Source organism: Rhyacophila brunnea, unplaced genomic scaffold (genome assembly GCF_057557595.1).
Source record: "Rhyacophila brunnea isolate RB1 unplaced genomic scaffold, BYU_Rbru_1.0 scaffold_15, whole genome shotgun sequence".
NCBI lineage: Eukaryota > Metazoa > Arthropoda > Insecta > Trichoptera > Rhyacophilidae > Rhyacophila > Rhyacophila brunnea.
In genome coordinates this window covers 6402794-6422327 of record NW_028232806.1, presented here as the reverse complement: position 1 = coordinate 6422327, position 19534 = coordinate 6402794, and the positions used below count along the sequence as shown (strand labels likewise).

The 19534-nt window shown below is 34.8% G+C and overlaps 1 protein-coding gene across 2 annotated transcripts; it reads left to right on the top strand.

Annotated features, from left to right (window-relative positions):
* Positions 1 to 4924: 4924 nt before the first annotated feature.
* Positions 4925 to 18203, top strand: LOC147074844 (uncharacterized). Of its 2 annotated transcripts, none has more exons than XM_085943022.1 (4): positions 4925 to 5072; positions 5632 to 5773; positions 6792 to 6964; positions 15351 to 18203. In XM_085943022.1, the coding sequence occupies exons 2-4, from the start codon at positions 5651 to 5653 to the stop codon at positions 15490 to 15492; spliced, it is 438 nt and encodes a 145-aa protein (XP_085799148.1). In that variant the 5' UTR covers positions 4925 to 5072; positions 5632 to 5650; the 3' UTR covers positions 15493 to 18203. The 2 variants fall into 2 exon arrangements, with proteins under 2 accessions (XP_085799148.1, XP_085799149.1); XM_085943023.1 differs by lacking the exon at positions 4925 to 5072 and adding an exon at positions 5104 to 5497.
* Positions 18204 to 19534: the final 1331 nt, after the last annotated feature.

Here is a 19534-nt window from a genome sequence, read left to right as displayed (position 1 = left end):
TCGTCTGATACCCGGAACAGTTCAGTGGAGTTGCACTCGTACCAATCACGGAGGTTCTTAAGCCACGAAATGCGGCGCCGTCCTCTGCTACGCTTCCCATTGATCTTTCTTTGAATAACAAGTTGGGGAATGCTGTATTTTTGTCCTCTCATAATGTGGCCGAGGTACTGTAGTTTCCTGGTTTTGATACTACATAGAACTTCTCGGTCCTTCCCATTCGATTGAGAACTTCAACATTTTGTCACCCGTTCAGTCCAAGGAATTTTGAGGATGCGTCTATACAGCCACATCTCGAAAGCTTCAAGTCTCCGTGACATCTCTTGGTTTAGCGTCCATACTTCCATACCATAGAAAAGAATTGAGAGCACATAACAACGTACCATGCGCAGTCTCAGACCTAGGTTAATACTTTGGCCGCTGACGACGCACATGCGCGTAATGACCAGGCGGCCGATCGATGTAATTAACGTGCATTTTAAAGGTGCTAATTAAAATCTCATTATATAGTCAGCAGCGAATGAGTTAAGATCTCGATTGCTAAGGAGGCGTCTCATTTTGAGAAAGGTGCTCCTTGCGATCTCAATTCTAGTTTTTATTTCCTGAGACTGGTCCCATTTCTCATTGACCCATGTACCTAAATATTTATAATGGGTCACACGTTCGATTGGTTCGCTTTAATGACAAAAATTGTGTTGGTGTCTGGTGTCGCTATTTTTGATACTAGTAATAGTTTTGTTTTCTTGAGGTTCATTTTTAAACCATAAGAAATACTGACCTCATTATCCTTTTCTATCAGTTGATGTAAACTCTTTAAATTATCAGCAATCAGCACAGTATCATCGGCATATCGTATATTGTTAATATGTTTGTCATTAACCATAATACCCACCGATTCACCTTGTAAGGCTTCCTAGAAAATAGCTTCCGAGTACATGTTAAATAGCAAAGGAGACAATATACACCCCTGTCTTACACCGCGACGAATTTTTACCTCTCCACTGATTTCGTTTTCAATCTTAATATTCGCTGTTTGATTCCAATATAAGTTAGCTATCAGTTGAATGTCTCTTGCATCGATGCCTTTCTCCTGTAAGAGTTCGAGAAGTTTAGGATGCCTAACAGTATCGAATGCTTTCTCGTAATCGATGAAACACATATAAACATCAACATTAACATCTAGGCATCTTTGCACTAGAACATTCAAGCTGAAAAGTTCTTCGCGAGTGCTCAAACCACTTCTGAAGCCAAATTGTGTGTCATCGATGTCTTCTTCGCATTTTCGAAAAATCCTATTATGGATGATTTTTAATAAAACTTTTAACATGTGGCTCATCAAACTTATTGTTCTAAACTCGCTGCACTCCTTTGCATTCGCCTTTTTGGTAGAGTGATGAATGTCGATTTCAACCAATCATCGGGAATTATGCCCGTTTCGTAAATTTTATTAAACAAATCAACGAGAATTTCTAATAATTTTATCATTTCCTAGTAAATATTATCAGGGCCGACAGCTTTACCATTTTTAGAATTTCGTATTGCGTTTATTATTTCTGCCCTATTTATGCATGGGGCTTGTTCATATTCATTAAAAGTATAGCCAATAGGTACCCTATCATCATCAAACAGATTTTCAATATATATCTTCTATCTCAGCTTCTTTTCTATATCTAATATAATACGCCCATATTCGTCTTTCAAGATAGTTGATGAGGTTACTTTCGTAATTCCCAATGTTTCCTTTATCTTCTTGTGCATATTAACGGAATCGTATTTTCGTTGGAGATTTTCAATTTCTTTGCATTGGTCGGACATCCATTCTTCTTTAGCTGTACGAATTTTACTTATTATGGTATTATAATTTCTCCTATATTGAGTTTCATTTTTATTTTTCCATTTTCTTCTTTCGTCCATTAAAGACAGAATCTCAACTGTCATCCATTTTTGCTTCTTAGCTGTTCTTTTATATTCTAATTGATTATTAGATATGGAGGAGAACACATCTTTTATCCTGTCCCATTTGTCTGTTATGTCAGAGGATGTAATGACTGAAGTTTTTATTTGTTCTATTTCTGTGTCCAGTGCACTTTTTACTTGTTGTTTGACTTCGGGATCCTTCAGTTGATTAATGTCAACACGTTGGGATGCGCGTGGTTCCCTCAGTAATCTTTTTGATCTAATTTTTACTGTAGCTACAACAGGATTGTGGTCAGATGAGATGTCAGTACCTGGATAAGTTTTAGTAGATGTTACGCTATTTCTGTAACGATTGCGAATTAATATAGGTATAGTCTATTTGATTTCTTACAATGTTATTGCCACCATCTTGTGGGGATTTCCATGTATACAATCGCCTTGCTGGAAGTTTGAATGTGTTACAAACAACCATACTCTGTTCCTGGCAAAATTGTAGTAATCTTTCTCCTCGATCATTTTTTTGTCCTAGACCAAATTCTCATACTAACTCTCCACTTTTACCTTTACCAATCTTTACGTTGAAATCTCCTATAATCAAGGTAACTTCATTATCTTTCGTCGATTTTAGAATTTCATTTATCTGTTCATAGAATTTTTCTATAACATCGTCTTCTTTGAGGGCAGTTAGAGCGTACATCTGTATTATATTAACATTACCCATCCACGATTTGAGTTGTAATAGCATTACTCTGTCAGAGTAGGGAACAAAACTATTGACCGATCTGTTAATTTTATCGGTCACTATGATACCCACTCCATTTCGATGGTGGTTATCATCATTACCCAAATAATACAAGGTGCCGTTGTCAGTTTTAAATCTGCCGTTTCCCTTACACTTCACTTCGCTGATACCAAGGATATCTAATTTTAACCGATTCATTTCCATAATAACGTTTTGCAATTTTACACTTTTAAACATTGATCGCCAGTGACGTCCCGTGGGGGTAGGCAAATTGAGCGTCGCTTGATGGCGGCAGTTACCCGAAGGGTGGAAAATCGAGAATAATCATTATTTATAAATAGAAATAGCTGCCTAAACTTAGTAATAGCGGATATATCTTTCCATTAAAAAATGCAGCTCACTGGTTGGAAACAAAATGTATTAATTACTATAAAAGTTTTACAGGACTTTATTTTTTTGTCGGGTTCGCGATTTCTAGTTTACTTCCGTTGTCCTTTGATGTCACGTCATTGGTGAACAGCAATGAGACGTGCAGATTTTCAAATAATATTTGAATTATAGGTACCTAGGTACCTACATATTTAAGTACCTAATTTAAAATTTAACCAAATATGTTTGCTAGTCACTCACGAATTTTGGAAGTTGTCAGGTGTATTTTAAAATGTACCTATTTGAAATCGTAGGCTCGCAATATTGTCTATTGAATCAGATATGGCATTTAAATAATTAGATTTAGTGGAATATATCTTGATAGTAATGTATCCATACAAAACATTTCTTAGATATTGGAGTCTTGAAATGATGATAAAAAGTACTGTAAGTATAAAAAAGTGAGGCGGCATTTTGGCACTGCCTAGGGGCGACATTTTGTCTAGGGACGTCACTGTTGGTCGCACATTCCAGGTCTCAATCTTCATAGCCGGCCCGGGGATTCTTAGCACCCTCTGACCATTTAAGGCCTGCCGGGGACTGAGGGCCATGCAAATTGATTTTCCAGCCATGATGATTACTAGGGATATAGTTAAAGTGGTAGTTTCCCGTTGCTTTCCGCATCGCAGTGTCAAAGCCATTAAAGCCGTTGCGACCATGCCTTCAGTTATCTAAATGCAAGCTGTACCGAAGTCCATCCTCTCCACCTTACATCAGTACTGGTAATTGTTGCTGCTCAGTACCAGGGATATTTATTGACTTCCCAGTCTACATCCGCTGTGTTCTGCGATACCAGGGTCACCTCTAGGAGGATGTGGTGCTTGCACCACGCACAGACGGTCTCGGTAAGGGAGAGGCTAATGATCTGTTTTAGATCTATATTACGCATCCACTTGCCGTGTAGGACAGCGAGGACCAGTGTCTGGTTTACTCAGAACAAATGTACTACCTCTGCAGTCCAACTTAACCCCATTAAGGCACTAAGAACTAAAAAAATAAAAACTGACATTTTTTGTAGAAAAATGTTATATGTACCATAATGTCAACTATGGTCCAAGTGCCTCAAGCAAGTCAAAAAAATACAGCAAAATATTTAAATCTGGCGACGTTGTTAGTCCGTTGGCGTGTTTTTCGTTGAGAGTAGGTATTCCTCTAGTAGATTTATTAGGGTTTTCTTTATCCTGGTGATTCTTCGTTCTTCGTTAGTTCCAACCATCTTGTCATCTTAGTCATCTTATAATACCTACCATGATGTTAGCAAACAAAATATCGGATGGCAAAATCACAGTATTGGCAGATATTATGTTTTGTCAAATTATATTATATTTCTATGACTATATTTCATTCAAACCTTGGAAACGAAAAATGGCAAAATGAGATATTTCGCTTTATAAGCTTCTGTCAAATTTCGAAAATCAACATTTTGGGGATATAACAAAATGCCAACGCTCATAACTTCAATACTAGTGGGTCTACGATATATTGGGTTTTGCCATCTTGTAGATCTCAACGAGAGGAGTCTGAATATGGTGATAACTGATAACTCAATTTCGTCAAAAAGTCGAGTTATCAGGTTTTGTCATTTGAATACAATTAATAGTCGCCGGTTTGAAATTTTTACGTTGTCGCCAGCTAAATAAGCAGTCCATTTATTTATACAAAAGGCAATACCACACAACACGAGGATTAACATAATATATTATATAAATATAATATATATATATAAAATAAATATAATGATAATATATATAATATTAATAATATAATGATAATAAAATTATATATATTAATAAAAATATTGTCTATGTGTAAAAGTTAATTTTTTATTTTAATAAAATTATAGCATAGCTATGTAGTCTATGATCTATGGTTGCGTTGATTCGTTGTAAACATGTCTACAATTTCATATAATAAATATAAGCCTGAAATGCTTTCAAGAACTATATAAATGAACTTAAATTCTTATTAGCGTGTTTTTACTGTTTGGGTAAGTTATTTTATTTATAATTTATACCGGCTGTGTCAACATAACCTAAATATAACATATTTCACGTTTAACAAACTCTGAATAACATAATAATTAATTGTGTTTGTCGACAAAATATCCATTCCATATCGTTTTTGTGACCAAGGTCTTTTGAAACTAAAAATCTAACATAACCTAAAACTAAGTAGGTTGTGTTAGGTTTTTGGCAATGACGGGTTTTGGATTGTTTTTCAATAAGTTGTGTTACATCAAAACACTTCTATACCAAATATTTCTTTTTGCATATTGCAATAACAGTTGTCTACTAGATTGCAGTATAACTAAAAGTATTGCATTACGAATTCATTGTTAACTATAACATTATTAGGTTCTATACGTTTATCCTGGATACAGCGGCAAACACATTTTGAAAATAGCTGATATAGGTACTGGATTATTTGTTAGTTTGGGTTAGTTTAGGTTAGGTTAAGTTATCCTAACAAATAATCCAGTTACCGATGTGTACCCATTATTATTATTAAATATTTTATCTATACATATTATTCTTTATATTTGGCAGTAAGTAAGTGATATTGAAGATGTTTTCGGATCCTGAAACAATGTCCAGGCTGATGCCGCAGGGAAAGGAGTCAGCTCGGGCAGCCTGTAAGAAATGTGGGTACGCTGGACATCTTACGTATCAATGTCGGAACTTCATCAAGGTGATTATTAAAAAGAATTGAATACTTTGGAATGCTTAAAACTGGCAAAGATTACTAGCTGATACAGCTTACCTTCACCAGTGTTTTTATTACCGTCGGTTTGTGTGTTTTTAATTGGTGATATGAAAAATTTGGGAAACTGCTTTAAACTAAGGGCCATAAAGCGGATCATGAATTGGTCCAACATGGTTGATGAAGTATACCCCGGTGTGAGCAGTTTTCAGTGTCGAATGTAGTGCCTACATAAAAATAATAATTCGATCTCAATAAATGTATTCATTCAATATTCTTTTAAAACTTCTTTACAAAGTCACTCCAATAGAAAAAAGATCCATACCTATTACTTTTTTTTTACCTGCAGCGTTGGTTTTTCTTTATATTTCCTCTTTTATTGAAAAAATTGACCAAATAACTAAGTACTATATAGAGAACTGTAATATTTAAAAAGAGCTGGCTCTCACATATAAACTCGCCTCGTCTGCCGCACAGCCATAAATCAAACCTTCCACAAACATCTATCCGGTGTCGCATATGAATACCGCACACATCTACCTAGCGACAGTCGCACGTAACCTTCGAAACGTATAGATATTTAGATGCGGCGATCGACTAGCCAGTATAGGAGTGACCAATTCGTAGGTGTTTGTATGCGTCCTGGCGTCTTTGACTCGCAGCCCGAGAAGCATGCGATTTGTTGATTGCAACAGCAGATGTTTTTTCAAACTAAACAGTCGCATTTGACTAACCTGCGGAGCTCCATTTGGCAACATGTGTTTTGTGAATAACAATGACGTCACATCGACGTATTCGACACGTCTCAGGCGAGACGAGTTTTGATGTGAGAGCCGGCTTAGGCCACTGGTTTGAAGTTTTCAGAACTCTTTCCACTAAGAAACCTGTCAGTCTTAAACGGAATCGATGTTAAAAAAATATCAGTAATACGTCCAAGGTATTGCATTGCAACTGGTAAATATGTAAACAATAATTACGTATTTACATATTAGTTATTATTTTTTAGGTGGATCCCAATAAGGAGATTGTCCTGGATGTGAGTAGCACCAGTTCGGATTCGGAAGATAACACCATCACTCCGTTGCAGAATTTGAGAGAGCAAGAACTCAAACAGATGCTCGCCGAGAAGAAAATCTCCAAGAAGCCTAAGAAGAAATCTAAAAGCCGGAAAAGAGACCGGTATGTTATATCAATACGATTCGCAGTCGAATGATCCTGCTCTTATTTATGATCCTGATACACCACGTTAGAAAATTCTGTTCAGGGGTCCCTAGTACATACTATAGATCCACCAGTATAAGTTGTCCGTTGAGTGAGGGCGCTACATGCTAGCATTTGACATATGCAATAATGTTTATACTTTGATGAGCTTAGTTCTAAATTCGAACACTTAAGGCCTATGGGTTCATTCGTAAGAATCAAATTTGACGTAAGAGCCACAACAAAATAGCAATACGAGCGCGCATAAAAAAACAAACAGCACCTCTGGGAGTAGATACGAAATCAGAGGTTTTAAAAGTGTTGAATTAATAATATTTTTTTTCCTAACAAATTTTATAAACATTTTTGTGGTAGGTAGAATAAATTATAAGAATAAAAATAGTAGACCTCCAAATAAGAACCTCATATTATTGATATGCTGAATTTGTGAAGTGACACCTTTTCTTGAACCTATCATATTGTGGGTTCAAATTCAAATATTTTTCAAAAAAAAATCTAATACTTATGTATGTTTCTGAGGTGTTTCAAATTGGTATATTATTTATATATATCGGTGTGTATGAATACAAAAGTTATTCATTTTTTCATGAGCTCACATTACAAATTATAAGTTTAAAACATTCACAAGATGCATAAAAGATTTCTGTTATTATTGCGTTTTTATTGAATTATAAAAACATGACTCATAAAAGAAAGCAATTCAATGAATATTTACAACTTTTTACAATTTTTTTTAAATTTATTACGCAACAATCAAGATTTAAGAAACCATTATTATAATAACGTGTATTTGACGGCAGTACGTTTTGGTCGCCGCGGAGGATTTCGGAACATTAGTGTGTATAGAAAATTAATAATTGGTTCTTTAATTAGTGTACAGGCTTAACGGTATGTAATGTGTTAGAATAACTATTATAAATTATTATTTTTTATTATTTTTTATTTTTTTTTCTTTTCTATTGATAGCATCTAATATAATTATGATATTGAGGGTTTCTTATATCCATCGACCGTGTTAGTCTAGGATCAATGAGTTCAGGCAATATACAATTCATATAAATCTTGTCAGTTGTGATGTAAAGAGTAATATTGTTTTTATTATTCAATGAACTAGGTTCTTACCTCAATATATTTTTTACTTGTGTTAAATAATTACTAATAAATGCCTAAGGTGATTCCATTCAATTCAACTCGGCATTAAATATATTAAATTCTAATGGATTTAAGTTTTGTACTATTTCATTTGAGTCGTTTTATGCGATCCTGGTTTCGCCTTTCGACATCGTCAGGCACTATGCGCACTCATCAAATACACACTGACAACGAAAGCAGCTAATTCTCACTATACAATAAATTAATACAATAAAGTAAGGTAAAAACTTTATCACCTACCTATTAAGTCAAAGTGCACAATGAAAAATTTAACAAACAATTCTATGGCCGGGGTGTAAAACTACATAAGTCAAAAAATTCCATTTTTCGGTTTTTACTGATTCTATAAGTCCAAGTGATTCTGCACACTTGTGTATAAACACATAAGTCGAATTCTGTTAGCATGGCGTTATAATACAAAAAAACAAAACCACATAAGTTATTTCCCTCTGAAAAGCGGGGTGTAAAAACACATAAGTCTGACTTATGTGATTATGCACAAAATTTTAAATTTTAAGTGGCAACAACGGATGACTTATGGTGTTAGTCGCCGTTAGACAGTTCATTTAGTTGAGTGTAGTATTGATGTTCTGAACTCATAAAAGGCGTGTAAACTATTTAAATTGATTAATACGTTATACTTAAATACAAAATATCAGAGATCAAAAAAAAAATACTTGCATTATCATTATCCAATGAAACATCATTGATAAAGTTGCAAGGTAAGTTTACCACACTTAAGTAACTTTATGTTATTTTTTCATAAACATAATTTTATTGGGGTGTGCTTTTAATTTCACACAATATACAATTTGAATTTAAGTTTCACTTGTTAACGTTAACAACATATTAATGTGATTGTGAAATTTCAGCACAAGCAAAAACGTTGCCATTTGACTCCGCATATGAGTTTTTGGATCAAGATCGAGCTTTTATCTCTAGTGATACTAACCATATCAATAACTGCAAAAATGACATTAATCCGGATACATCGAGCCAGAATCTTCAATGTTTGGCTTCAACACATGAACTTAATTATTTGTATGCCCAAAATGAAAGTATAGTACAAGGCTCTAGCTCTGATGACTTGATCATTGACCCGTCATATATTCCTCCAGGCCATTATTATAACTGACACTATAGCACCAGGTTCGGAACATAATGAAATTGAAGTAATAGTTTCACAAAAGTCTCCGCAATCATCAAAAAAAGACACAAGAAGTATATGTGAAGAAAGAAAACGCAAAAGGAACAGTGGCCAAGAATACCATTCATAGACTGGGAAGTTAATTAGAAAACGTATTCAACTCCTTTTATCTAAACGCAGAATGTTGTGCCAAGATCGAATCATGGAAAGTCATCGCATCAAGCTTTGTGAAGAATATTTGAATCTTACACAGTATGAAAAAAGGAGTGCTTACATATCGTCATTAATTTCCATTCAAAATATGGCCATTCACCGACCTAGATTTCATGATCCCAGTAAGGAAAAATTTAGGTTAAAATCCTATAATTATTCTTTGAATATTGAAGGTAGTAAAATTAAAGTAAAGTAAAGTAAACACCAACACAAATTTTGTCATTAACAGCGAACCAATCGAACGTGTGACCCATTATAAATATTTAGGTACATGGGTCAATGAGAAATGGGACCAGTCTCAGGAAATAAAAACTAGAATTGACATCGCAAGGAGCGCCTTTCTCAAAATGAGACGCCTCCTTAGCAATCGAGATCTTAACCTAGGTCTGAGACTGCGTATGGTACGTTGTTATGTGCTCTCAATTCTTTTCTATGGTATGAAAGTATGGGCGCTAAACCAAGAGATGTAACGGAGACTTGAAGCTTTCGAGATGTGGCTGTATAGACGCATCCTCAAAATGCCTTGAACTGACCGGGTGACAAATGTTGAAGTTCTCAATCGAATGGGGAAGGACCGAGAAGTTCTACGTAGTATCAAAACCAGGAAACTACAATACTTTGGCCACATTATGAGAGGACAAAAATACAGCATTCCCCAACTCGTCATTCAAGAAAAGATCAATGGAAAGCGTAGCAGAGGACGGCGCCGCATTTCGTGGCTTAAGAACCTCCGTGATTGGTACGAGTGCAGCTCCACAGAACTGTTCCGGGTAGCGACGAGCGGTAGTGACGACAAAGATAAGAACGCCTTGATGGTGGCCGACCTCCGCTAGGGGATGGTACAATAAGAAGAAGAAAATTAAAGTATGCAAGGGTTGTTTTCCAAAAACGTTTGGTGAAACAAACAATTTTGTTAATCTTGTCGCCATAAAAAAATAAGCAACTGTAGGTGGCACACAAACCACTGCCAATCTAGATCAGTATATCCTTTCAAATAGATGGAGCGATGAAAATTTGATGAAAGTTTCTGAACACATAAATAAATTTCCATCTTATGAAAGCCACTATACTCTTGCCATCACATTTAACCATAAAAAAATGTTCAATATGAACAAAGCGGAAACTGAGAATTATGTATCTATTCTCTACAGGGAGGAATTTCACAGACTTCGGAAGTTGATTCGGACCATGATTGAACAAAAAAAAGAAGAAAATTATTAGTCAAATTAACCACCCGTACGATTGGTTTCCTATAGATATAGATGAGATACCCATATAAAAAAAATCGGAATTGTTTATTTCAAACCAAGCCTAGAAGAAAATGAATCTTTCAAAACACTGTGTTTAAGACGGCGAGGTGTTCCAGAAAGGATGGAAACAACTGATCTAACTTTATCTCAGATAACCAACGCACCTTTACCTATAAGCCAAGAAAAAAAGAATGCCCCTATATCTCTATTTCCGCTAATTCCAACTATATCTCATGACTTTTATCACCAACTGCCCTCCAGGAACATACCTGATATTCATCCAGATTTAGTGGAAACATGAAAACTATAAGAAATATTTTTTATATTTAATTTTCAATGATGTATGTATTTTTTGGTTTTCATTTGTATCTTGGTGGATTTTTGAATTAAAATTTAGTTTTTTATGTCTCCTGGTTCTTTTTTCTCTCTCATTCTTAATAATAAATTAGGTTCCTCTTTGTAATAATTAATTATATTCAATAAATCTGGTATTCCTTGATAAAAATCAAATGTTTTCATTATTAATATGATTTTTTTTAATGTTCTAATAATTAGCCATAATCACATAAGTCAGCCAAACAAGAAAAAAACTCATGTGTAGATACACATAAGTCAGCTATTTACTTTATTTTAAATATTTCATACTGTCTTATGAATTCATTACATATAAAATAACTATAAACTGAAAAAAAATTAATTGAATAGCAAAGCTTTCTTGAAAAAAAAAAAAGATATTCACAAAAAACACTCTCCTGAAAAATGTTGTTTTTTGACTTATGTAGTTTTACACCCCGGCCACAGAATTAATTATGAATAGTTGAATTGTGGCAGTATGAAAAAAAAAGATTTTACCACAAACCATCTGAAAAATACATACATCATAAAACATATACGTGATTTTCTGCCCCAAAACACTTATTTTATTATTATTTTGACGATTAAGAAAATTATGACACATGTTTCAGTGGCCATTACTATGACAGCATTCGAAAACGTATTTTACTTTAAATTTTCTACAAATTTACTATTTGTGACATAAACCACTTAAGATCGATAATAAATAGACCTTGAAAAATAATATTATTTTGTTTCTATTGATAATGCCAATAAACATACTCCTGGATACGTCCCTTTGAAAATAACAAAACATGGCGACCCAGGTACATAAAAACTGTATTAAGTACATGCAAAGTTTTTCAAATCGTTTAAAGCCCAACCAAGTAGGTATTTATCAAAATAATTAAAGTCCACCTATATTTTATCTAAACTGCTCAAGTCCAAAATATTTTTTTTTATAAATGTTGCACCGAACGAATACCTTTAGGACTTCTTTGTAGCCATCGTGGTTATAAGATTCAATTATCTTACAATATCTCACATGCTGCAACCATTTGTATTACAAGATAATAAATAATATAATATAACTACATTTTTCTCAGTTTGACATTCACTGGTATTTTATGATGTTTGATTTGTCAACACAAATTATAACACCTGGTCTACGTCATGTGGTCTTGCCAATTTGATTGTTACTGCAATGCGAGTAAAGGTCATTTTTCTATGAGTTAAAATACTGTTCGCGACGGATAAAAATTTGGAAAAAAAAGACGTCCTCACCCATTGAAATTTAGAAGCCTACTAAGGTTAGAAATGAGAAATTAGAAAAACTATATGGATTAATCGATCAAATGGTCTCTTTTTGTTAATTTTGCAAAATAATTATATATCTAAATTGTCTGAAAATAGGATAAATACATGAAAACGTACGACGTGTTTTGGTAATATAGCGTCACTAATTGTACCGAATTTATAGGGTTTTATTTATTTTTTCATTGTTAATTATTATTTATAGTATTACGGAAATGTTATATTACGAGGGTGGGTCAATAATTCCTTAGAAAAAAGCATTAAAACAGTTTTTATTTTTGTATTTTTTTTTTATTTCTCAACATAATCTCCTTGGAGCTCAATACACTTTGTTAGACGTTTCTGAATTTTTTTTAAACCGTCAGAAAAATAAGTTTTCGGAAGGTCCTCAAAATAAGCATTTGTCCGATCGATGACTTCTTCATTTGAAAAAAAACGTTGTCCACTTAGCCATTTTTTTAAGTTTGGGAAAAGGAAAAAGTCACTGGGGGCTAAATCTGGCGAATACGGTGGGTGGTCGACCAATTCGAACTTCAATTCTTCAATTTTAGCCATTGATCGTAAACATGTGTGAACACGGGCATTGTCCTGATGAAAGAGGATTTTTTTCCTGTTTAAATGAGGCCGTTTTTCTTCAATTTTGTTTTTTAGCTGGTCCAGTAAAGATGCAAAATAATCCCCTGTTATTGTTTTTCCTTTTTCCAAATAGTCAACGAAAATAATTTCACGTGCATCCCAAAATACAGTAGCCATAACCTTACCAGCTGATTTTACGGTTTTCGCCTTCTTTGGACATGGTTTGCCTTCGCAATCCACTGCTTTGACTGTTCTTTCGTCTCGGGAGTATAGTGGTGTATTCATGTTTCATCTACAGTCACAAAGCGACGAAAAAATTCATCCGGATTGCGTTGCATGAGCGACAACAGGGCTTTAGAGGCCACCACCCTATTGCGTTTATTGTCGACTGTGAGCAAACGCGGCACCCATCTTGCAGAAATATTTTTCATGCCCAATTTGTCATGTAAAATAGAAATGACGCTACCTTTTGAGATCCCTGTAACCTCAATTATCTCACTCAACTTTAATCTTTGGTCACTTAACAGCATATCGTGGATTTTATTGATCATTTCTGGTGTAGTCACCTCTACAGGACGTCCTGAGCGTGGTTCATCCTTTGTTGATGTACGACCACGTTTAAATTCATTTAACCAGTTATAAATAGTTGCAAATGAAGGAGCAGATATGCCGTGAACTAAATCCAACTCATTTTTTATTTCCTTTGCTGTTAACCCTTTTATATTAAAATGTTTAATAACAGCTCTAAACTCAATTTTCTCCATTTTCCATTTTTTCATTTTCCACAAGCAATTTTTTTTTTAAATGTACGAGAAACACACAACAACCCGACCAATCTGATTGAAACTTCGCAGCATACTGAATCGGTAGTGCCGCTGCATGAAAACAAACCGCTTACAGTACTAGTCGCGCCAGCTGTCGGCTTTTCTAAGGACTTATTGACCCACCCTCGTATAATAAAAAAATATTTTTATTGTGCAGTATATATTATTTTGTGAGAAAAAATCATTCAAAATTGGCTGATGTATACTCAAACTAAAATGGCTTTAAAATCTTTATTTTTCTGAAATTAAAAAAAGTACGTGAGTTAATCAATGAAATGTATTGTTTTACCCATTTCTTTCATACAATATATACCTGCAAAACTATTATTAAGTTCAAAAATTCACTGTGGCGTGACAGTCGTTTTGGCCAATTTCGAAAACAGGACCGACTATTTGTCATTTATTTTAAAAAGTAAAGCGAATCAGAAAATTTTAATGACACAAAAAGTGTTATTTGAATATTATTTATTAGATTTTAAATAAATAAAGTGTTTATTATGTGTCAATTCGTGTTAAACGTCCTTGCCATTTCCACGATTCTGAGAAGACAGGAAAAAACGGGTCCAATGGCCTTAACGATTTATGATGGTATATCTATAGCAGTATTTCCCAAAGTGTGGTACGCGTACCCCCTGGGGTACGGGAAGAGTTTGGTGGGGGTACGCGCTGCACCGGGCTTTGACTGCGCCTGGTGCAACAAGCATTAATACGACATCAATACAACATCCATGCTAGAAGGTTTATCGCATGCGGAAGAAAAGCAATAATTAATTGTTGGAATTAGCTTCAGACGGATTCTTGAAAAATAAATATAAGGTGTCTACCTACTTTAACATCATTCTGGTTGCAAATGCAACATCTGTGTCCAGTTTTAACAGAAAGTCCTGAAATACATTTCGCCTTTTCCAATTTCATATCTATGTGAAGGTGCTTTTTCAGCATTTTGTAGGCACTAAGTCAAAAAGAGAATAGACTTTTGGATGTGGAACCGCATTTCACATTAAAATTAACAACCAGGGAACCAAATTATGGTGATATAACAACATAAACAATTTCATTCTTCTCATTGATTATAAATTATAATGAATGTTATTTATAAACTTTTATTTATATTTTATTATGAATGAATTTATTTTTCGGTTTTTTATTATTTTTTTTATGTACCTACTGTAAAAGGAAAAAATAAATATATTTTGATTGTTATTAAAATATATGCATTTTTTTTGACGAAGGGTACACGGTGTTACGAAAATTATGGAAGGGCTACGCAGATGTCGAAAGTTTGGCAAACACTGATCTGTAGTAAGAATATTTTTGAAGTGAAAATCCCACCAATTTGTGATGAAAAACTGTAATGATTTACTTGATAAATTAAATAAAAATCAAATGCGGCAGGCGCGATGAATTGTTTCGTTCATTTGAAAGTATTCATATAACTAATTGAAAAAAAATCGTTGGCTTTTTCGAATTCTTGCAGAATCCCGGTTAAAAATGACTGGCCTATATAGTAATGTTGGTGTAATTTTGTGTTTTAGATCAGCTTCTCCGGATGGTAGCTCTGACAACTCCAACGATGAACCATCCACTAAGAAAAGGAAGAAGAAATCTCACAAGAAAGATAAAAAGAAGAAGAAGAGTAAGCATAAAAAGAAATCCAGATCTTCATCAACCGACTAATGAATTATCGTAATTAGAAATAAGAATTTTGTGTTCGATTAATTAATTTTAATTTTAACATTTTTTTACATATTTTTCGTAGGATTGAATTTTTTGACAGACTGAAATATTTATAGGTGTATATTTATATATCATGTAATGTTTATGACTTATATTATATTATATATCATGGCATGTTTACATGCCATACGCAGTCTAAGGGTTAAGACTAAATTAGTTGCAAGCACAGAACAGATTAATAAATATAATTCTGATGGGCTATATCCCAATACAGTACATTTTGACGCAGGGTTTTGAATATGCGAGTGTCCTACGAAAATGAACCACGCATTATCGGCGTGCAATAGTGTGTTAATACACAAATACACAAATATTAAATGAGCGTCAGTCCATAAACCGAGAGCATTTGTCAGTATTTGACGTATGACATATTCTTGATACGTGTGTAAGTTTATCCCGTATTCTTCTTTACTCGAGATTGGTTGCCTGCTTCTCCTTTCCCGTTAGGTATTTCAGTTCCCATTGTTTCTGAGTTCCCTGGTTGCAAGTCTATTGACATTGCGGATACATTTGTAGCAAACTTCACACTATTATCTGCTAATAACTGCTAACATTTCAACACAGTTTTCACAGATTCTGTGCTTTTTTCCATATTTTCACACAGTGAAAGTGAAGTGACAAATATTTATGTGAATATGTAGATGTTGAGTTAATTTAAAATTGAAGAAAATTTAAATATAAGTATAAGCATTATTTAAAATGAACAGTTTGGAGGGTTTTTCCTTTCCGGCACACCTGATACTTCTTGCGGCACACAGTTTGGCAGACACTGGTCTAAACACATTAAACTGTGCATGGATCAATATTTTTACATCTTTAAATTATTTTTATATAAATTGAAGGTGTTAACAGCAGATGGTATTCTTAACAAAACAAATTAGTTAATGGCATAATTTTAGATATTATATTTATACAGTCGAACTTGGTTATTACGGGGAAGATGGGACCGACTGAATTTGCTCCTTATAAGCGTTACTCGTTATATCAGAGAATAGGTATTTTTAAATGAGCGGTCACATAACACAAAAAGTCGCAATTCAAACAAAAATACACAATTAGAATTTTTCCCCGAACCAAGCATGGCATTCATAAACTACAAAAGAAGTTGTTTGTTGTAATGAACGCTGGTAGTTACTATTACCAAAAAAAACCCTTCTCCATAAAAATGTCCACAATTCCATATAAAAAATTTAATCTTAAATCAACATACCCCTGATAAAAGTTGACAACCCCTGCCTGCAGAGCAACGTTTCAAATAATATTATTATCGCAAAATGCATTTGTTAGAAGACGCGCCTTCGAGGGCAGGGTATTATAACTCGTAAGCAAGGCCACTCACTTACCCTGAGCGGAAATCCTGTTATGGAGATGCGGCGAAACTCTAGGAATCTGTTAATTTCCCCTTCGCCCCGCACCTGACGAATGATGGGAGTCATGTTGAAAAGTCGCCCCTGAACTGGGATGGATTGTTGATGGGATGAACCAGCCAGACCAAGTGATCTCGTTGTACAGAAAAACCCCGCGCTTCTCTGAATCAAAAAATTACTTCACATAATAAATAATTGTACAACCCCCACCACGTAAGAGTGAAATGTGACACGTGAAACCTAATATAAAGTGAATACCACAAGGTACCTAAAATGAATCAACCCTCAAATGGCAGTGCCGTGCAAAAGTGAAAGTTCCCGTTGAACCGTTTTAAAATCAATGCTTGTCCTAATATAATAAAATCAATGCTTGCCCGAGTGCAAAACTGTGAGAATGGGCACCGAATGAAGTTTAATTTTTCTGAGCAACCTCGTTGGATACGCTACACAAGGCCTTGCAACAAGCGTTATGGTGTACTCCAAAACACTTGGTTAGAGGGATAAAAAATGACACTCGGTTGTGCATTTCATCTAAAGTCGCCCCTGAACTGGGAGGGTAGACTTACCCCCTGCCAGACCAAGTGATCTCGTTGTACAGAAAAACCCCGCGCTTCTCTGAATCAAAAAATTACTTCACATAATAAATAATTGTACAACCCCCACCACGTAAGAGCGAAATGTGACACGTGAAACCTAATACAAAGTGAATACCGCAAGGTACCTAAAATGAATCAACCCTCAAATGGCAGTGCCGTGCAAAAGTGAAAGTTCCCGTTGAACCGTTTTAAAATCAATGCTTGTCCTAATATAATAAAATCAATGCTTGCCCGAGTGCAAAACTGTGAGAATGGGCACCGAATGAAGTTTAATTTTTCTGAGCAACCTCGTTGGATACGCTACACAAGGCCTTGTAATAAGTGTTATGGTGTACTCCAAAACACTTGGTTAGAGGGATAAAAAATGACACTCGGTTGTGCATTTCATCTATTGTTGGGCCGAAGAATTAATTTCACTATCATTTCGTGAAAAGCAGCCAGACATCAACAAGTCGACAGTCATTGACTGGAATAACTATTTGCGAGAGGTGTGTGCATGGAAAATCTCACAAAATAATAAAGAAATCGGAGACGAGGCATTGCATGTCGTAATCGACGAAAGTTTGTGCACCGAAAAAATAATACCGGGCGAATTTTACTGCGGCAGTGGGTCTTGGGTGGAATCTGCTGGGAAACTAATGAATGCTTTGTGTACCGTTCCGGACAGATCAGCAGCAACCCTTATTCTAATAATAAAGGAAAAAATAAGGCCTGGATCAATTATTTTCAGTGATTCTTGGCGGTCATACAACGAAGTGCGACGTTATTTTGAGCACCTTACTGTAAATCACAAATGTCATTTCGTCGACCTTGTAACCCAGAAGGTGGAGCGAATATAGGGATCGGTGAAATGGGGTAATAAAAAGCATAGGGACACACACAGAACATTGCTCCAGTCTTATTTATATGAATATATGTGGAGGACAAGATTGGACAGTCGTGATCCATTTATAGTGATTTATAAAGGAAAAAATAAGACATGGATCAATTATTTTCAGTGATTCTTGGTGGTCATACAACGAAGTGCGACGTTATTTCGAGCAATGTAAATTGTAAATCACAAATGTCATTTCGTCGACCCTGTAACCCGTGCTAATACCCAGAAGGTGGAGCGAATATGGGGATCGGTGAAATGGGGTAATAAAAAGCGCAGGGACACACACAGAACATTGCTCCAGTCTTATTTATGTGAATATATGTGGAGGACAAGATTGGACGGTCGTGACCCAGTTATAGTGATTTTAGAGGACATTGTTCATTTTTGGAATCATATAAAGATAACGGGGTAAAGCGTGTAAACTTTGTAATATGACGTATAGTGTGTAATTAGTCAGTTCTGATGTGTTTATTTTAGTATATTTTTGACTTAGGCATTTTGATTTTTTGTTGTATGTACCTACCTATATCTGTTTTTAAACCCATGTTAAATATGTACTAATTGTTTGATCAGTGTACCTATTGTTTAATTTCAATACAGTCGAATTCGGTTATTAACGGACATAGCGAGATCTTGGATGTAATGAGGAAACATTCGTTGACATTTTAGTTTATGATTTTCTCCATACACTTATTCACTTTTATAACGAGCTACTTATCGGATATACCAAGCAAAAATATCGTTAAAAATTTTCTTAAAACTGTTAATTTGTCAATCGTTTAAAAACATTTTCGACCCTAAGCAATAAAATCCGACCATAGACCGATGCCGCCGGGATCGGATTGCGTTCCAAGTACCGAATTGGTGTTTTCGCGACAACATTGAAAAAGTATCCACGCATATGGTTGAAATTTCATGTAAAAAATCCAACCTAAAGTCAGTAGGTACCTACCAGCATTCATTACAATAAACAACTTCTTTTGTAGTTTATGAATGCCATGCTTGTTTCGGGGAAAAATTCTAATGGTGTATTTTTGTTTGAATTGCGACTTTTTGTGTTATGTGACCGCTCATTTAAAAATACCTATTCTCAGATATAACGAGCAAATTCAGTCAGTCCTATCTTCCTCGGAAAAACCAAG

Bases quoted from the DNA above. Each gene is read 5' to 3' on its own strand.
- LOC147074844 (XM_085943022.1), top strand. From the start codon at position 5,651: ATGTTTTCGGATCCTGAAACAATGTCCAGGCTGATGCCGCAGGGAAAG. The intron at 5,774-6,791 runs GTGATTATTAAA...ATTATTTTTTAG, and splicing joins AATGTCGGAACTTCATCAAG to GTGGATCCCAATAAGGAGAT. The intron at 6,965-15,350 runs GTATGTTATATC...TTTGTGTTTTAG, and splicing joins AAAAGCCGGAAAAGAGACCG to ATCAGCTTCTCCGGATGGTA.